General features: G+C 58.1%; 1 protein-coding gene across 1 annotated transcript; it reads left to right on the top strand.

Moving 5' to 3' along the window:
• The first annotated feature begins 270 nt into the window (after window positions 1-270).
• Window positions 271-14,237, top strand: POM121 (POM121 transmembrane nucleoporin). The gene is made up of 13 exons (XM_035559051.2): window positions 271-377; window positions 453-659; window positions 937-1,098; window positions 2,997-3,077; window positions 3,415-3,586; window positions 4,660-4,751; window positions 5,649-5,719; window positions 6,466-6,590; window positions 6,990-7,092; window positions 7,366-7,548; window positions 7,851-9,530; window positions 10,935-11,063; window positions 11,285-14,237. Exons 1-13 carry the CDS (start codon window positions 271-273, stop codon window positions 11,377-11,379), a joined length of 3,207 nt encoding a protein of 1,068 aa, XP_035414944.1. The 3' UTR covers window positions 11,380-14,237.
• The last annotated feature ends 478 nt before the right edge of the window (window positions 14,238-14,715 follow it).

Raw genomic sequence — 14,715 nt, 5'->3', positions numbered from 1 at the left:
GAGGGCGCTGGGAGGGGGCGGCCCCGGCCCCGCCGCCCGTCCCGGGGCCCGCCCCGCGGCGCAGTGCATGCCGGGCGGCCGCGGCTGGCGGGCGGCTCGGTGCGGCGCGGGATGGCGGGGGCCGGGCCGGGCGCGGGGCCCTGGGGGCGGCGGGGCGCGGCGGCGGCGGCGCTGGCGGCCGTGGGCCTGGCGCTGGCGCTGGCCTGCCTGGTGCTGCGGGGCGCCCTGCTGGGCGCGGCGGCGCTGGGCGCGGCGGGGGCCTGGTGCGCCATGCGGCCCGGCCCGCCCGCCAAAGCCGTCGCCAACGGGGGCCCGGCCGCCGCCGCCTCGGGCCGGCCCCAGCGGGCCCCGCCGCGGCGCCTCGGCCTGGGCCTGGGGTAAGCGGGGCGGAGCGGGGGCGGGGGGGGGACCGCGGCGGGGCCCGGCGTCGCTGACCGCCGCCGTCTCCGCAGGACGCCGCCGCGCTGCCGGCAGCAGGCGCCCCGGCGCCGGTACCCGCTGCCGCCGCCGGCCCGCAGCGCCGTGCCCGGCGCCCTGCCCGCCGCCTGCTGGGACGCCTGCCCGCGGAGGAGCGCGGCCTGGGCTCGCCGCGCCGGCCCGGCCCGCAGCCCCGTCACCGTGAGGATCGCCCGGCCCGGAGGCCTGGCCCGCAGCCCCGCGTGAGTACGGCGGGGGCCCCGGGAGCTGCCCCGGGAGGGCCGGCCGCTGGCCCTCGGCACCGCGGTGGCAGAGCGCGGCCCCGCGCCGGCCTCACCCCCGTGCGCCGGCCTCGTCCCCGCCCGCGGCGTCGCTTTCGTGCCCTGGGAGGAATCCCGGGGTTCAGACCACGTGGGACGGCCCTCGCCTCTCACGCGGGGCCCCCGGGCGGCCAGCGCGAGGGCTTGGGGGGCTGGCCCTGCGGCGCCCCTTTTCCCAACTCCTTGCTTTCCTTCCCAGGCTGGAGCGGCTGACCTCACCTGCGGCCTTCCTGGCCAACAGCAGCCCCGACCCGTGTGCGAAAGAGACTGTGCTGAACGCCATCAAGGAGAGCAGGAAGAGGGCTGTGGAGGAGGAGGAGGAGGACCAGGTTTTGGGGAACGATCAAGAGAGCAAGAGGAGGTAATAAGCTGGCGGTGCAGGTTGCTGGCCGTGTATTGGGATGGTCAGAATGGGCCTAGCGCTTCCGTGGTGACAAACGTGATGTGACACAGAGCCTTGGGTAGAAAAGAGCACTGGAAACTGAACCAGAGGAACGCAAAGAGGAAGCATACCCCATAACCCAGCCCTCTCAGCTGTGGCAGGAATTCTTCCAAGACTCCTTTTTGCCCTTTTCAGATCAAAGGGGTATGGTTTAGGTTTTGCCTGGGCAAGCTCGCAGGTCAGGCATGTTCCCCTGCGTTGCTAGGGCTGGGAGAGACCTGAATGTGGATTAGGGAAGTCTGTCAAGGCTCCCGGGAAGGGAAGTGATTTCTGTCATCACAGGGGTTTGCAGGCTGGGGAAACTGGCGGGGAAAACCTGGTATCAGCCGTAGGCTGAAATCTCTATCCTTCAGTTGGCCCTAGTTGTCAAGGAGAGATGCAATCCCCAAGTCTTAGGACTCCAGGTGGAAGCATTATGCTTTAAAAGCTCTGCGTGGTTCCTTCATGCCCTGTAAGTACTGGAAGGAGGTAAAGACAGAAGGGACAACAGGAGAGACTATCTTCTGCTTTCATTAGTCAAGGTCAGCGATTTCTAGCTCTGAGCTACAAGAAGTGAGGGTGCAGCGTCTTTGCAGTGCTCTGTGAAGGACGAGGTGTAAATCCTGGATGCCAAGGTCTTTTGGAGCCTTTGTCACTGCCTTGTTTTCTTTTTGCTCCTGTTTCTTGTTTCTTAGCCTCCACGTATGTGGGAAGGTTTGCGTTGTACCCCTCTGCCCATCGTGTTCCAGGGCAGCCTGCCTGGGCTGAGGCACATGAATGGAGAGACTAAGGAGGAGTGGTTTGGGCAGAGAAAGGCAGTGGCTGGGTGCGTTGCCCTGCGTGCTGCTCTGGGGCTGCTGCTGGAGGTGGTCCTGAGCACAACAGGATGAGTGGGGTTTGCAGAAAGCTGCTGGCTGCTGTCCTGCTGCTGCAGGAGCGGGCTGGTGGTGGGAGCTGCAGCAGGACGTGTGGCATTCTTCTTTCATCACGGGATTTTCCTCTCCTTTTGAACACTTGCCACAGCTTGGTGAATCTGAGCCCTACCAGAGCTGAGTAGGATGCCAGAGGCTGGTTGCGCGAACAGGATCTGCTTTTTTCTTTTTTTTCAACACGCCAATACCAATCTCTGCCACAAAAGCCAATTTTGAAGGCACTGATATCTGACAAGCATGAAGAATGCTTGTAGGCAGAAAATACTGTGACCTTTGAGGGCAGAAAGGAGTATGCGTCAGCTGGAGAGCACTGGGTTGCCTGTGCAATGTGATCAACACCTTCAGAGCTTGAAGGAAGGACTTCGGCTAAGTGACAGGATGGATCTGACGCCTCCAGCTCTGCTTCACAGTAGGGTTTGTTTTAAGACTTTCAGGCTTACATTCTTTACTGAATCATTGCGGGAAACAGGGATCCCATTTCTGACTCAAATCATCCAAGGTGCTGGCTAGGAAGAGGTAGAAGACTAGACCTCTGGAGCTCAGGTCCATTCCAAAAATGAGCTGCAAAGTCTCTCTGAAATATTTTAGCTTCAAATAATGTATTTGAGCAAATATTTTGTTAAATGAAAACTGCTCTGCCCAGCAGGCAGCTGATGGAGCTGCTGGTGCTTGGGAGGAAGCAGCTGGGGATGAGAATCGATGGGGTAAGGACTAAGTGGAAAGAAACTCTGCAGTGGGCTGTGGATGGGGAAAACCTCTATCCCAGGTGTTGGCAAGAAAAAAGCAAGGTTTGTGCCTTCACAGTGCCTAGCCCCCCCTGGAAGGGGTCTTGTTGCCAGGCTGAGAGGGCAGCCCTCGTCGCTTCTGCCTCCTCACTCTCACAGGTTTCTGCCCTCTCTCCTGCAGGCGCCACGATAGCAGTGGAAGTGGGCAGTCAGCATTTGAGCCCCTGGTAGCCAACGGTGTCCCTGCCTCTCTCATACCCAAGTAAGTGCCCGCTGGGCCAAAAGCAACTGCTGTTGGCTGGGAGGTGAGTCTGAAAATCTGTGCGCTCTGGAAAAGGTGCTTGGGTTTTGCTTGTGGAGCGTAGCTTCTGTGAAGAGGAAGAGAGGCCGTGACCGTGCCTCCTGGCTGTCACTCAGTATTAGAGCTGTGCTCTGTGGGTGCAGGCCAGTGGCTGTAGGGCTGTGCTGCTGCAGAGGCCTCTTTCCAAGCTCCGTGCTGTGTGAAGGAGCAGGGTTGCTTTCCTCAACCTGTCCTGCGTTTAAAGGGCCCATGGATAGAATGGTGGGGAGCTCCTAAAATCGTGTTTAACTTTCTGCAGGCCTGGCTCTCTGAAGAGGGGCCTTGTTTCACACTGCCCAGATGACTGCTCGAACAAGAGGTCACGCACCTCCTCCGTGAGCTCCCTCAACAACACAAATGCTGGTGGGATCCCCAGCTCCATCCGCAACGCCATTGCCAGCTCCTACAGCTCCAGCCGGGGCCTCTCTCAGGTAGGAGACACCCCTGCCAAAGGCACCGCTGGAGCCCACAGCCAGGCAAGGTGCAGAGTAGCTCAGCTTTCCTCTGGGATCACCTGCGTAACTCAAAGCCAGGGCTTGTAAGATGAGAGCAGTGTTGCCAGGTGCCTGGTGGTGAGCACTGCAGGGAGTCTCCAGCACAGCTTAGGCAGGCAGATTCCTTGCACGTTAGGCTGGCTGCTGTGTCAGCAGCAGCAGGCAGTGATGTTCCTCATCCTTCAGCGCACATTGCCAGGGGTGTCCCCAGGCTGAGCTGTCCTGCTGTAGTGTTTTCTTTTTTACTTTTGAAACCAGGAGGAGACTTTTTTTTTCCCCCCTCCCTGCTTAGCCTTGGCCAGCGTGCTAGGGTGGCTGGATCCAGGTGAAAGGAAAGAAGGAAAAGTAAATCCCTTTGCAGCACTGCCACCTTTTCAGCTGCAGTCAGCATGTACAGGAGCCATGTGTTCCCACTTTGACCCAGGCCCCCTTGGCAGCTGCTGAGCTGTAATAAAACTGCTCAAATGGCTCTTGGGTCAGGCTGCAGATCTGATGGAGGAACATGGTCATGGCTAGTGAAACTGTGCTGTCCTTGTGGAGAAAGGCTTCCTCCATGCTATTAGTAAGGACAGGTTTCCCCTGATGGGAGTGAGTCTGAGATCCTTGAAGTGGGATTCATCCTCTCTGGGCTCTGGCGAGGAGGTGCCCTGCTTCAGCCAGAGCCGCTGTAAACATGCAAGGGCAGCTGGGCAGCCTCTGCCTGCGCTGTGTGATGGCAAGAGAGCTGCACCTGACACAGCATCCTTCCTCCTGTCCTCTTGGCCAGGACTGGCTGTTAAGAGCCTGGAGGCTGCTTGCTCCCGAAGCAGATTCAGTTTGGGGCGGCCAGATGCTGCTGTGCTCCTACTGAACGTGGAGGGGAGCAAAGTGGTGGAGGGAGTGAGGCTCTGGGCTTGTTAGCCACGGTCCTGGGAGAAGGCATTTACCGTGCGAGCGAGCAGGAGGATGGGACAGTTTCCTCCCTCCCAGCTTGTGCGCTAAGTTACTGCTGGTCTCTCTCTGGATTCCAGCTGTGGAAGAGGAGTGGTGTGAGCATTTCCCCGCTGTCCAGCCCCGCATCTTCCCGCCCCCAGACGCCAGAGTGGCCTCTCAGGAAAGCCAGGTAATTAGCCACTCACTTGGGGAGCGCCTGCGGATCGATGCCAGCTAGGGGGAGGGCAGGCAATGTCTCAGCTGTCCTGGTGACCAAATCCTGCTCTCCACGAGGCCAGGTAGTCCGGGCCTGTTTGTGAAACGTGACTGTTGTGTGACCCACCCGTGTGGCAGTCCTGTTGCTTTTGTCCACTTGTCCCTGCCACCTTGTTACGCTGCTGTCCCAGCACGAGTGCTGGAGCAGTGGAGCTGCACCATCCCAATCCCTGCCCCATTCTGGGACCAGGTTAGAGATGTAAACGTTCAGATATTGCCACAGAGGCAGCGTTGTGTTGTGGCATTTTCATAGCCTGGGTTACTTGAGCCGCCAGAACCTGGGAAGAGGCAGGTCCTGATTCTTGCTGTCTCCTCTAAAGCGATTCACCAGAGCTATGTAAAATACGTAAAATACAGCTGCCTTTTGGTGCCTGCCTTGTTGCGTAGGCCCGTGTGCTCCTCTCTCCCAGCTCAGAGAAGGACCTGACTCCACAGTAAGCTTTTGTCAGAACTAAAACTGACACCGCCCTTGCCCTGAGAGGGTGGGTGTCAGACAGGGACCTGTGAGGGATGGCGTTTCCCATCCAGGGCCGCTGGGTGCTGCCCTCAGGTTGATTTGTCCTACAGAGAACTGGGGCTTCTGCAGACTTGCACCAAGCTGTGGTCTGGAGAGGGAAGCAGCTCCTGAGCCTTGAGCTGCTTTCAGGATGGTGGAGGGCTGTGCTCAAGATGTCTTGAGGCATGCTGTTTGGCTGAGGCCACAGGCCAGGGTTACTAATAGGAATCCTTAGTGTGTTTGGCCTGTCCTGCTCTCAGGGGATGGCGCCATGCCTGGGGCTTGGCCCTAACTAGCTCTCTCCCACTGGCACAGGGAGGAGGAGTCACATCGCTCCAACACTTCCACTCCAGTGAAATCAGACAAGGAGCTGCAGACAGAGAAAGGTGAGCGTGGACTGGCAGCAGTTCTGTGCAGGGTTGGATAGGCTGGCAGCGCACACAAGCAGCGGGGACGTGGTGTGACTTTAAGTCTACGGGTGGGATTGGGTTGAGGTGCCACCTGGCAACTAGGGATGTGCTGGTGCCGAGGCAGTGGCACTTCTGCTGGCCTCAGCAACTGCCCTAAATGAATTTCCAGGCGATGAGCAAGGGATACTGATGATGTCTGCGTGCTAGCAGATGTGTGGGAGCTGGCTTGCAAGAGGGAACCCCAGCACCTTGACTGGCACGGGTCCGGGTGTCAACCTTGCGTCAAGATGTGCCATGCTACAAGCAGCACCCTGATCAGATTCCAGGCTGAGTCTCTTCCAATGCTTCCTCATCTAAAATGGACGGGATATCCCGTGTCTATCACAAATAGCCACCCGTCTGCCATGGTGCGGCACTAGATGTGGCTCATGTAGCTTTCCTGGTGTGTGATTCAAGTAGGCAGATGGCAAGGACTGTTTGGAGGTGGGGAAGGAGTTGCTTCTCTGCTGAATGCCAACAGGCTCTCGTACCAAACTGCACCAGGATGTGCTGTGGCCAGCTGCTTTTCCAGAGCCTTGTAGCCTTGTTCTCGGCTTAAAGCCATGCCCCTGGCTCTGCTCTTTGAGTTTGGGTCAGGCAGAGAGGAGGTGTATGTGACTACCCAGCTGATACAAGTCCAACTCCTCTGCCCAGAGCTGGCTCTGACTTACCTTCTTCTGCAGTGGTGGAGACACCGATGCGAAAGAAGCGGAATTCCCTGAGCCCACCATCTGTGTCAGGGAGCAGCGGGAAACGGAAGAGGAAGATCCAGTTGCTGTCGTCTCGCCGGGGGGACCAGCTGGCACTGGTACGTCGCTGTCTCGCAGCCCCTTTTGCCCTCCTCTGGCGATAGAATGTGCTCACTGCAATTTCTGCAGGGCTGGGGGGAGACTGACCTGCCTGCCCTCAGGAAGGAGGCCCCGTCCTTGGCGGAGTGGGAAGTGACGCTATCCCCAGCCCCAGTGTCTGGTGGGCTGTGCGTGATTGTGCTGCCTGCTGCCGGACCAGGTAATGGCCTGGGGAAGGCCTGCCGTGCCCTCAGCGCCAAGCCGGGGTCATGATGAGTGGGGACTGGAGCTCCGCGGTAGCGTGCTGTGGCAGAACCACCTGCTTCACGGGTCTTGCGACTGCCTGCCTTCACCACACGTTCAGAGAGGCTCTGCCGGCTTCCCTGAGAAGGAGCTAAGCTGCTGCTCTCTCTTGGCAGCCCCCGCCGCCTCAGCTGGGCTACTCCATCACATCGGAGGACCTGGATGCGGAGAAGAAGGCAGCGTTGCAGTGGTTCAACAAAGTCTTGGAGGATAAGGCTGGTAAGGGCTGCACCTCTGGGCAGGCTGGGCTCCTGATGGGGTTGGCAGGGAGCAGAGTAGTAGGAACTCAGGGCTGGGGCTGGCAGGCAGTGGGGTGTCTGCAGCACAGGCTAGGGAAGCTCCCAGGCAAGTCCTTGCCTGGTCCTTGGGTCTGGGGATGCTCTCAGTGCCTTGAGACTCACAGAGGTCATGCCCCAGAGCCTGCAGTTTTACTAATGGCTAGTCCCCTACAGCAAGTTACGGATACTGATTTTTTTTTCTCCTTTCCAGTAGATCCAGTCCCCAGCACCACTGCAGAGACTATACCTGTGTCCAGGCCGCTGGCATTCGCAGTACCCACGGTGACATCCCCAGGGCCTGCGCCTGCATCAACAGCTCCTGTCCCACCCAGCAGCAACTCGCTCCTGGACAGCCTGAAGAAGATGCAGAGCAGCCAGGCTGCACCTGTGCCAGCAGGTGAGGAGAAGTAGGGTCAGCAGGGTGGGATCGTGGCAGAGCAGGCCAGGCTCAGCAGGAGCCCTGCATTCCTTCTGTTGAAGGCAGGCTGGAAAAATTCCTGTTTAAATGCTCTGCCGGCCCTGGCAGGCAGGACTTGGAGGGCAAGTTGGGGGACACAGGCCGTGGTCCTGTTGTGAGCTGTGGTGAGCATGGAGGACTGGGGCTCCAGGAACCTTTGCGGAACTAGGATGGCTGTCTGGGAGAAAGGCTGTCGGTATGTTAGGCCCATGTCCCTAAAAAAGCTCTCTTCCCCTTTCCAGACTCCACTGGAGCTGTAATAGGGTCCCAGCCTTCTTCATCAGCATCACAGCTGCCTGCTACTGCTGTGTCACTGGAGTTGAGTTCTCTGCCTGTGACCTCTGCTGACACCAAGCCTGTGCCCGTGTTAAGCACACCTTCGCTTTCTGCACCTCCTGCCTCGGGGGCACAGCCTCCCAGCAGCGTGGCACCTGCGTTCACAGAGCTGGGCCAGACCCCTGTTAAGCCTCCCTCCTTACCAAAGCCAAATGTCCTATTTGGGATGCTGAGCACCCCACCTGCCAGCCAGCCAGCAACGACCACAGCCACTGCTGTCCCCACTACAACCCCCGTCTTCAAACCCATCTTCGGTGCTTTGCCAAAAAGTGAGAGCACAGCACCCTGTACAACTGCCATCTCCCCTGCAGTCACTGTGTCTGCAAGCTCAGGCCCTTCCTCAACATCTTCCACCGCCACCATGTTCAAGCCTATCTTTGGCAGCGTGACAGCAGCTTTGTCTCCAGCAAAGGCCTCTCCTTTCACGTTCAAACCATTGTCACAGACGGCCTCGGCTGCAGATTTGCCAGCAGCCTCCACAACCACCACGGCAGGATTCACAGGTCTCCCTAACGTCATCTTTACCACCGCAGCTACGACTGCCACCACTCTGAGTTCCTCCACAGATGCCACCAGTAAGCCAGTTTTCAGCTTTGGACTCAACCCGCCTGCCTCCGCCGGCCCTACTGCCAGCCTGACTGTGACCACTGCCACATCCACGAGTACGTCGCAGCCATTCCTGTTCGGCGGCCTGGCCAGCTCGGCTACCAGTACAGATTCCAGCTTTGCTGCCCCAGGGCCGGTGTTCCAGTTTGGAAAGCTAGCTCCAGCCACTGTCACTGCCACCACCAGTGTCCCTGGAGGCCCCACGTTTGGCCAAGCACCTTCAAACTCAGTGGCACCTACCACCACTGTGGGCTTTAGCATATTTGGGAGCACCACGCTGTCGTCAGCTACCCCAGCCACCACAGGTCAGTCGACGTTAACGTTTGGCTCCTCCGTTTCAGCTTTTGGCAGTTCTTTCAGCACAAGCGCGAAGCCACCACCGCCGTATCCTGGGGCAGCAGGCCAGCCAGCGTTCAGCGCTGGTGCTGCGGAGAGCCAGCTGCCCGCCAGCAAGCCTGCTGCGGGCCCCGTCGGCTTTGGCCCCGCGTTCAGTTTTGGAGCCCCCGCAGCGCAGTCCAGCACCCAGCCAGCGTTCGGCAGCAGCGCACAGCCGGCCTTCGGCACAGGCGGCACCCAGAGTGCCTTTGGCACCAGCAGCGCCCAGGCAGTGTTTGGGACCACCGCGTCAGTCTTCTCTTTCGGGACAGCCACCTCCACGACAGTCAGCTTTGGTTCCAGCACCCAGACCACAAGCAGCAGCACTGGCACGGCCGTCTTTGGCACCACCCCTTCTCCTTTCACCTTCGGGGCAGCCGCCCAGCCGGGCCCCTCTGCCGGTGCCTTTGGGCTCAGCACGCCCGCCCTGAACAGCGGCTCCCCTGCCGTGGCATTCAACTTCGGGGCTGGGCAGAGCGGAGCAGCAGCGGCAGCGACGCCGTTCGGCTCTTCCCTGACACAGAGCACGCTGGGTGCACAGAACCACAACACGCCATTTGCCTTCACTGTGCCCAGCACCCCCGACGCCAAGCCTGTGTTTGGAGGTGAGTGGCAGTGGTTGGGGCCTTCTGGCAGGGGGAGGGCAGGGCAGGATCTAGGCAGCTGCTTTCCTTCCAGACCTTGCAGAGCTCCTCCCCGGGGCTCCGCAGCCCTCGATGGGTTAACAGTAGTGCAGTGCACTCTGCCCAGGTCCCCAGCCCTTGGTGGCAGAGGAGAAGACTAGTCCTTAGCCCTTCACTGCTCCCTGGCCCCTCTAAACATGCCAGCTCTCTGGTTCCATGTGAGCACTGAGCCCAGCCAGGTGCTCTCCTGCCCCTGAGAAGTCAAGGTCTTGCTACTAGTTAAAAGCAAATTGGAATTTCTTGGTGAGTGGAAACACTTCCAGCCAGTGAATACAATCTTCTCTGCTGGCTCTCCGCAGTGTTCTAGAATCATTAGGGTTGGAAAAGACCTCCAAGATCGTCTGGTCCAACCATCCCCCTACCACCAGTATCACCCACTAAACCATGTCCCGAAGCACCACATCCAACCTTTCCTTAAACACCCCCAGGGACGATGGTGCCACAGGCTCCCTGGGCAACCCATTCCAATGCCTGACTGCTCTTTCAGCAGAAGAAAGAAATGTCTGCTAATTTCCAACCTAAACCTCCCCTGGCACAACTTGAGGCCATTCCCTCTAGTCCTGTCGCTAGTTATTTGCAAGAAGAGGCCAACCCCCAGCTCCCCACACCTTCCTTTCAGGCAGTTGCAGAGAGCAATGAGGTCTGCCCTGAGCCTCCTCTTCCCCAGACGAAACACCCCCAGTTCCCTCAGCTGCTCCTCACAGGACTTGTGTCCCAGGCCCTTCTCTGGACACGCTCCAGGGCCTCGATGTCCTTGTAGTGAGGGGCCCAACACTGAACACAGCACTTGAGGTGTGGCCTCACCAGTGCAGAGTACAGGGGGACGATCACCTCCCTGGTCCTGCTGGCTGTACCAGTCCTGACACAAGCCAGGGTGCCGTTGGCCTTCTTGGCCACCTGGGCACACTGCCTGCTCATGTTCAGGTGAGCATCGACCAACACCCCCAGATCCTTTTCCTCTGCACAGCTTTCCAGCTACTCTGCTCCAAGCCTATGGGGTTGTTGTGACCAAAGTACTACCACTTCGAACCCTTGCTGAACCACCTTGCCTACTGTGGAGTTGCAACCAAGTGTTGAGAAACTTCTGGTCTAGACAGATGTGAACCTTTGTGCTTCCCTGACCTGCAAATCTACCCGTGCTTCCCTCATGGCAAGAGGGTCCAGGGATTATGATGAGAAAGCAAGGGTGCAACCTCTTGCATGAAAAAGGGTTCTTGGGTGAAGAACACTTCAGTCTGTAGGGGGAGATCTGTGCCTCCTTGTCTCCCAAAGGCCAGGTTCTTCCTCTTTGCTGAACCGGGCTCATGGCGGTATGTTGCTTTCCAGGAACTCCTGCTCCCACCTTTGGGCAAAGCACGCCTGTCCCAGGAGCAGTGGGGAGTGGAAGCAGCAGCCTTTCCTTTGGGACGCCCAGCACTCCTGCCTCAGCGTTTGGAGGAGTTGGCGCTTCCTTTGGTAAGGGTTCGTCACCAGGCCGGGGGGCTGCTGGGCCATGTCACTCTTTGGGTTTGGGACAGCAGCGCGGCCAGGCTGTGTTGTGGGAGCCAGGTTTGATGCAGTCCCCTGCAACAGGCTGAGGTGGTACCTGCTGGGCCCCAGGGGAGGCAAAATCTTCGTTTCCCCAGAATTCCTCCTCTGCCGGGCCAGAGAGACCTATGCAACCTTTCTGCTTCCAGGTCCATCAGCCGCAGCGTTCTCCATTGGAGCAGGATCCAAGACCGGCGCTCGTCAGCGGCTGCAGGCACGAAGGCAGCACACCCGCAAAAAGTAACCTCTGGGGTTATCAGGTCCCTGTCGCTGGCCTGTGCAAGGAGCACCTGCGCCAGCATACGTGTGAGGGCCTCTGGTCTGGAGCAGTCCCCATGGTGGGAGCAGTGGTGACGGGGCCAGGCCCCTGATGGATGCCAGCTGGAGGCAGTGCTGGGTGGCAGTGACCGGGGTGGGACAACAGGATAAACCAAACTCTTCTTACTTGAACAGTTCCACAGCCAAGGCTGGATGAACCTCTGTACATACCCACAGCGTTTCCTCCCTCACTGTTTTGCCATGTTTCATAACATGTAAATTTTCCCCGTTGCTTCCTATGGCTGTTCCTGTCCCCTCCCGAGCCCCCTGGCCATCAGCCCCCCTGGCCCCAGCACAGCAGCTGGCACATCTGTGGTCGGAGCCCAGCCATAGCCATGCCGCAGCCCTGCTGGGCACAGTTCTCTGCTCTGGGCTGCTGAGGGATGTCGTTTTCACCAGGCTCAGAAATCTTTCCCTGCTGTTTAATCTTGTGGCCTGGTGAACACGCTTCCTCTGGAGGACTCTGCTTCGAGCTGGTCATTGTCATCTCTGCAGAGCACAATCCTGGGTTAGCACCAGCCTGGCCTTGCAAGCGTGGGCATTTTGGTGCCGTAAGTGGCTGACCCAGCTGCAGCTAGATGACAAGTCCCTTGTCACAACTTCTCATCTCCTGTCGAACCTCAGGCCTCGTGCAGCATGCACTGGGCAGGCAGCTCTGTGCCACAGCACCGAAGTTCAGCTGGAGGAGCACAGTGGGCACGGGCAGTCCTCGGTCCTCACTGCTGCTTGTTGGGTGCTGGGCTTCCCCCTTTCCCTCCCCTCCCCGCTTGTGTACAGCCCTGTTCGTTTTGCTTTGTTTGTGCTCCTGTTTTAATGCTCTCATTGAATCGAGTTTGGAGGAAAAACTGAACCGTGTGTGTGGCGGCATGTTGGTTATGCCGGATTTGCTGTTTGGAGTTTTTTGGGGGGGGCACCTGTCCCTTCGCAGGGGACGTGCCCTAGCTAATTGGATGTTGACAGTAGCATCACTGCGTGGCTACTCTTGCTGGGTGAGTTCTGTCCCTTTGTCATTGTGACTGAAAGAAAGGCAGCTGGGGTGGGGGGATCTGGCCCTGGCCCCGCAGCATGGGGGCTCGGGCCCTGGCAGCCTCTCCTCTCCCAACTTCCCCTCCCATGCCCTGCTCTCCTGGGCTGGGAGCTGGAGCCGTTTTGCCACCTTGGGGTCCTCTGGCACTGCCAAAGGAAGGAGCCCAGAGCAGGTGGGTTTGCACCTCCTCAGACCTGAGTTGATTCTCACTTTTAGCTCGTCCCCATCCTTTTCTTTTTACCAGCTCCTAGGAGCTGTGGTGCTGTCCCCTGTCCCCACCCATCTGGGAGTGGGGCTGTTCCCATCTCGGGGAGGTCTTAGGGGAAGAGGCTGCCAGAGCTCAGGTCCGTGTCCAACAGCTACCCTGCCCAGGGAGAGGGACGGGCATTCCTGCCCGCAGGCTCCCCTCTGCTTCCAGGAGTGCTTTGCTGCCGGGTTTTTTACTCTCCGAGCCGTGTGAGTGTGTGTGTCTGCTGAAGTCTAAATTTAAAAACAAAACAAAAAAAAAGAAAAATATTTAAACATTTTATAACAAAATAAGAATTTATTTTTATATTTAAGCTAAATTGCCTTTGAATTCCTTCAAGCTTGGTTCAGTGAGGTTGCTAGACCCTGCAGCGCTGTTGGTAGTTTACCTGTGCTGTTACATTACAGCCTGGTGAGGAGGCGTGGGCCCACCCCACCTCTGCCCCAGGGGACTGGCTGTGCTGGGGAAAGGCAGCTGTGTCCCAGGGGTTGGCTGGAGCAGCCCAGCCATGTACTCTGTGACTGCGTGCTCCTCCCAGGCTGTAACAAGTCATTATTTTTTAAAATGTGATGTATGTGGATGTGACTAAACTTTTCTCTTTTTTAATTCCCCTGAGGCTGAGGAGCAGCAGCTCTCGCACGTTCCTCTTGTCTGCCAGGAACAAGGCGCCTCTCCCAGCAGGCGGAAGGAGGGTAGGTGACCAAGGTCTGTGTGGCACAGCAGGGATGCCCCCCTTTAGTGCAGAGGGGTGGAGGTGATGCAGGCTGGCACCTTCTCCCTTAAGGGGTCACAGCTGCTGGGGGGGTTCCTAGCATCCGCAAAAAAAGCGACTGAGGCGCTGTAGTAGCCTGTTGCAGGGCTGATTTGGAGCATGGTAGATGGGTGCTGTGAAGAAGCCAAGTTGGGCAAACATGCCCTCGGAGGTTGAGAAAGTAGCTAGTAATGGGCTACATGCATGTGCAAGCTGGTTCTGGTGATTTGTCCCTCTCCCCAGGTGCTTGCTGTGCCTGGAGAGCAGTCATGGGGCTCCAAGGGTGAGGGAGCAGAGGACTGGGGTGTGCAGGCTGCTGTTGCTTAGCCTCACAAGGGCAGGACCTGCCCTGTCTCTCAGCCTTCCTCAAGTCGTTCCAGCTCCACCCAGAACCACTGTGCAGAGGGTGGCAGGTGCTGAGCAAGGAGGTGAGGGCACCCTGCGGAGCATTGGCTGTTGGCTCTGCTGTTCTTGGGCTGCCCTGTACGAAACCAGAACTGCACAAAGTCCCCAGAGCTCAAGAGGCAGGCGAAGTCCAAGCTGTGTCCCCTCTGTGCTGTACAGATCCCTTCAGCCCCCTGCTGGGAGACACCCCTGGGCCTGGGCTGCAGTAGGGGGACAGAGGGAAGCTGGGGTTTTACTCAAACAAGACTTGGATCATTCCTGGTGTGGCTGATGAGGATTTTAGTGTGAATGTGCAATTTTTTTTTTCCTCTTGCTTCTCATGTCACTGATTTAAAATAAAAAGACTGTTCCTGTTCCTGTCTTGCTTGCCTTTGAGTCCTGGGCTCAAGCAGGGCTCTACGTTGCTGGTGCAGCGTATGGTACTGCCTTCTAGTTCCTTCCAGCTTGCATTGTGTTGCTCTCCACATTCAAACACCGGGTGGCAAGTTGGGGGATGGCAGACTATTATTTCACCAACATGTTTGTTCTCCCCCCTTTGCCTGGCTGTTAGTGTGCCTGTTGTTCAGCTGTAAGACTAAAGGCCAAGCAGTGGCAGTTCCTGGGCAGGACAGCGTACTGCACAAATTGTGGTCTTCTCCAGCAAGGGATTAGTTAATTTGCTTCATTACCACAAGTCAAAAGCCTCTTCCAAAACTACAGATTAGGCTGGGTTAAAGCTTTTTAGGGAAAATAAGGTATTATGTCACTAATCCAGCAGGGGCAATCCAGGCCCCCAGGATACAGAAACACTGGTACTGTTTGACTTCACTTCCTAAGGCTAGCCCAGTCCAGG

This window comes from Cygnus atratus, chromosome 20 (genome assembly GCF_013377495.2).
Source record: "Cygnus atratus isolate AKBS03 ecotype Queensland, Australia chromosome 20, CAtr_DNAZoo_HiC_assembly, whole genome shotgun sequence".
NCBI lineage: Eukaryota > Metazoa > Chordata > Aves > Anseriformes > Anatidae > Cygnus > Cygnus atratus.
This window is presented reverse-complemented; position numbering and strand designations above follow the sequence as displayed.

Bases quoted from the DNA above. Each gene is read 5' to 3' on its own strand.
- POM121 (XM_035559051.2), top strand. From the start codon at position 271: ATGCGGCCCGGCCCGCCCGCCAAAGCCGTCGCCAACGGGGGCCCGGCC. The intron at 660-936 runs GTGAGTACGGCG...TTTCCTTCCCAG, and splicing joins GGCCTGGCCCGCAGCCCCGC to GCTGGAGCGGCTGACCTCAC. The intron at 7,093-7,365 runs GTAAGGGCTGCA...CCTTTCCAGTAG, and splicing joins AGTCTTGGAGGATAAGGCTG to ATCCAGTCCCCAGCACCACT.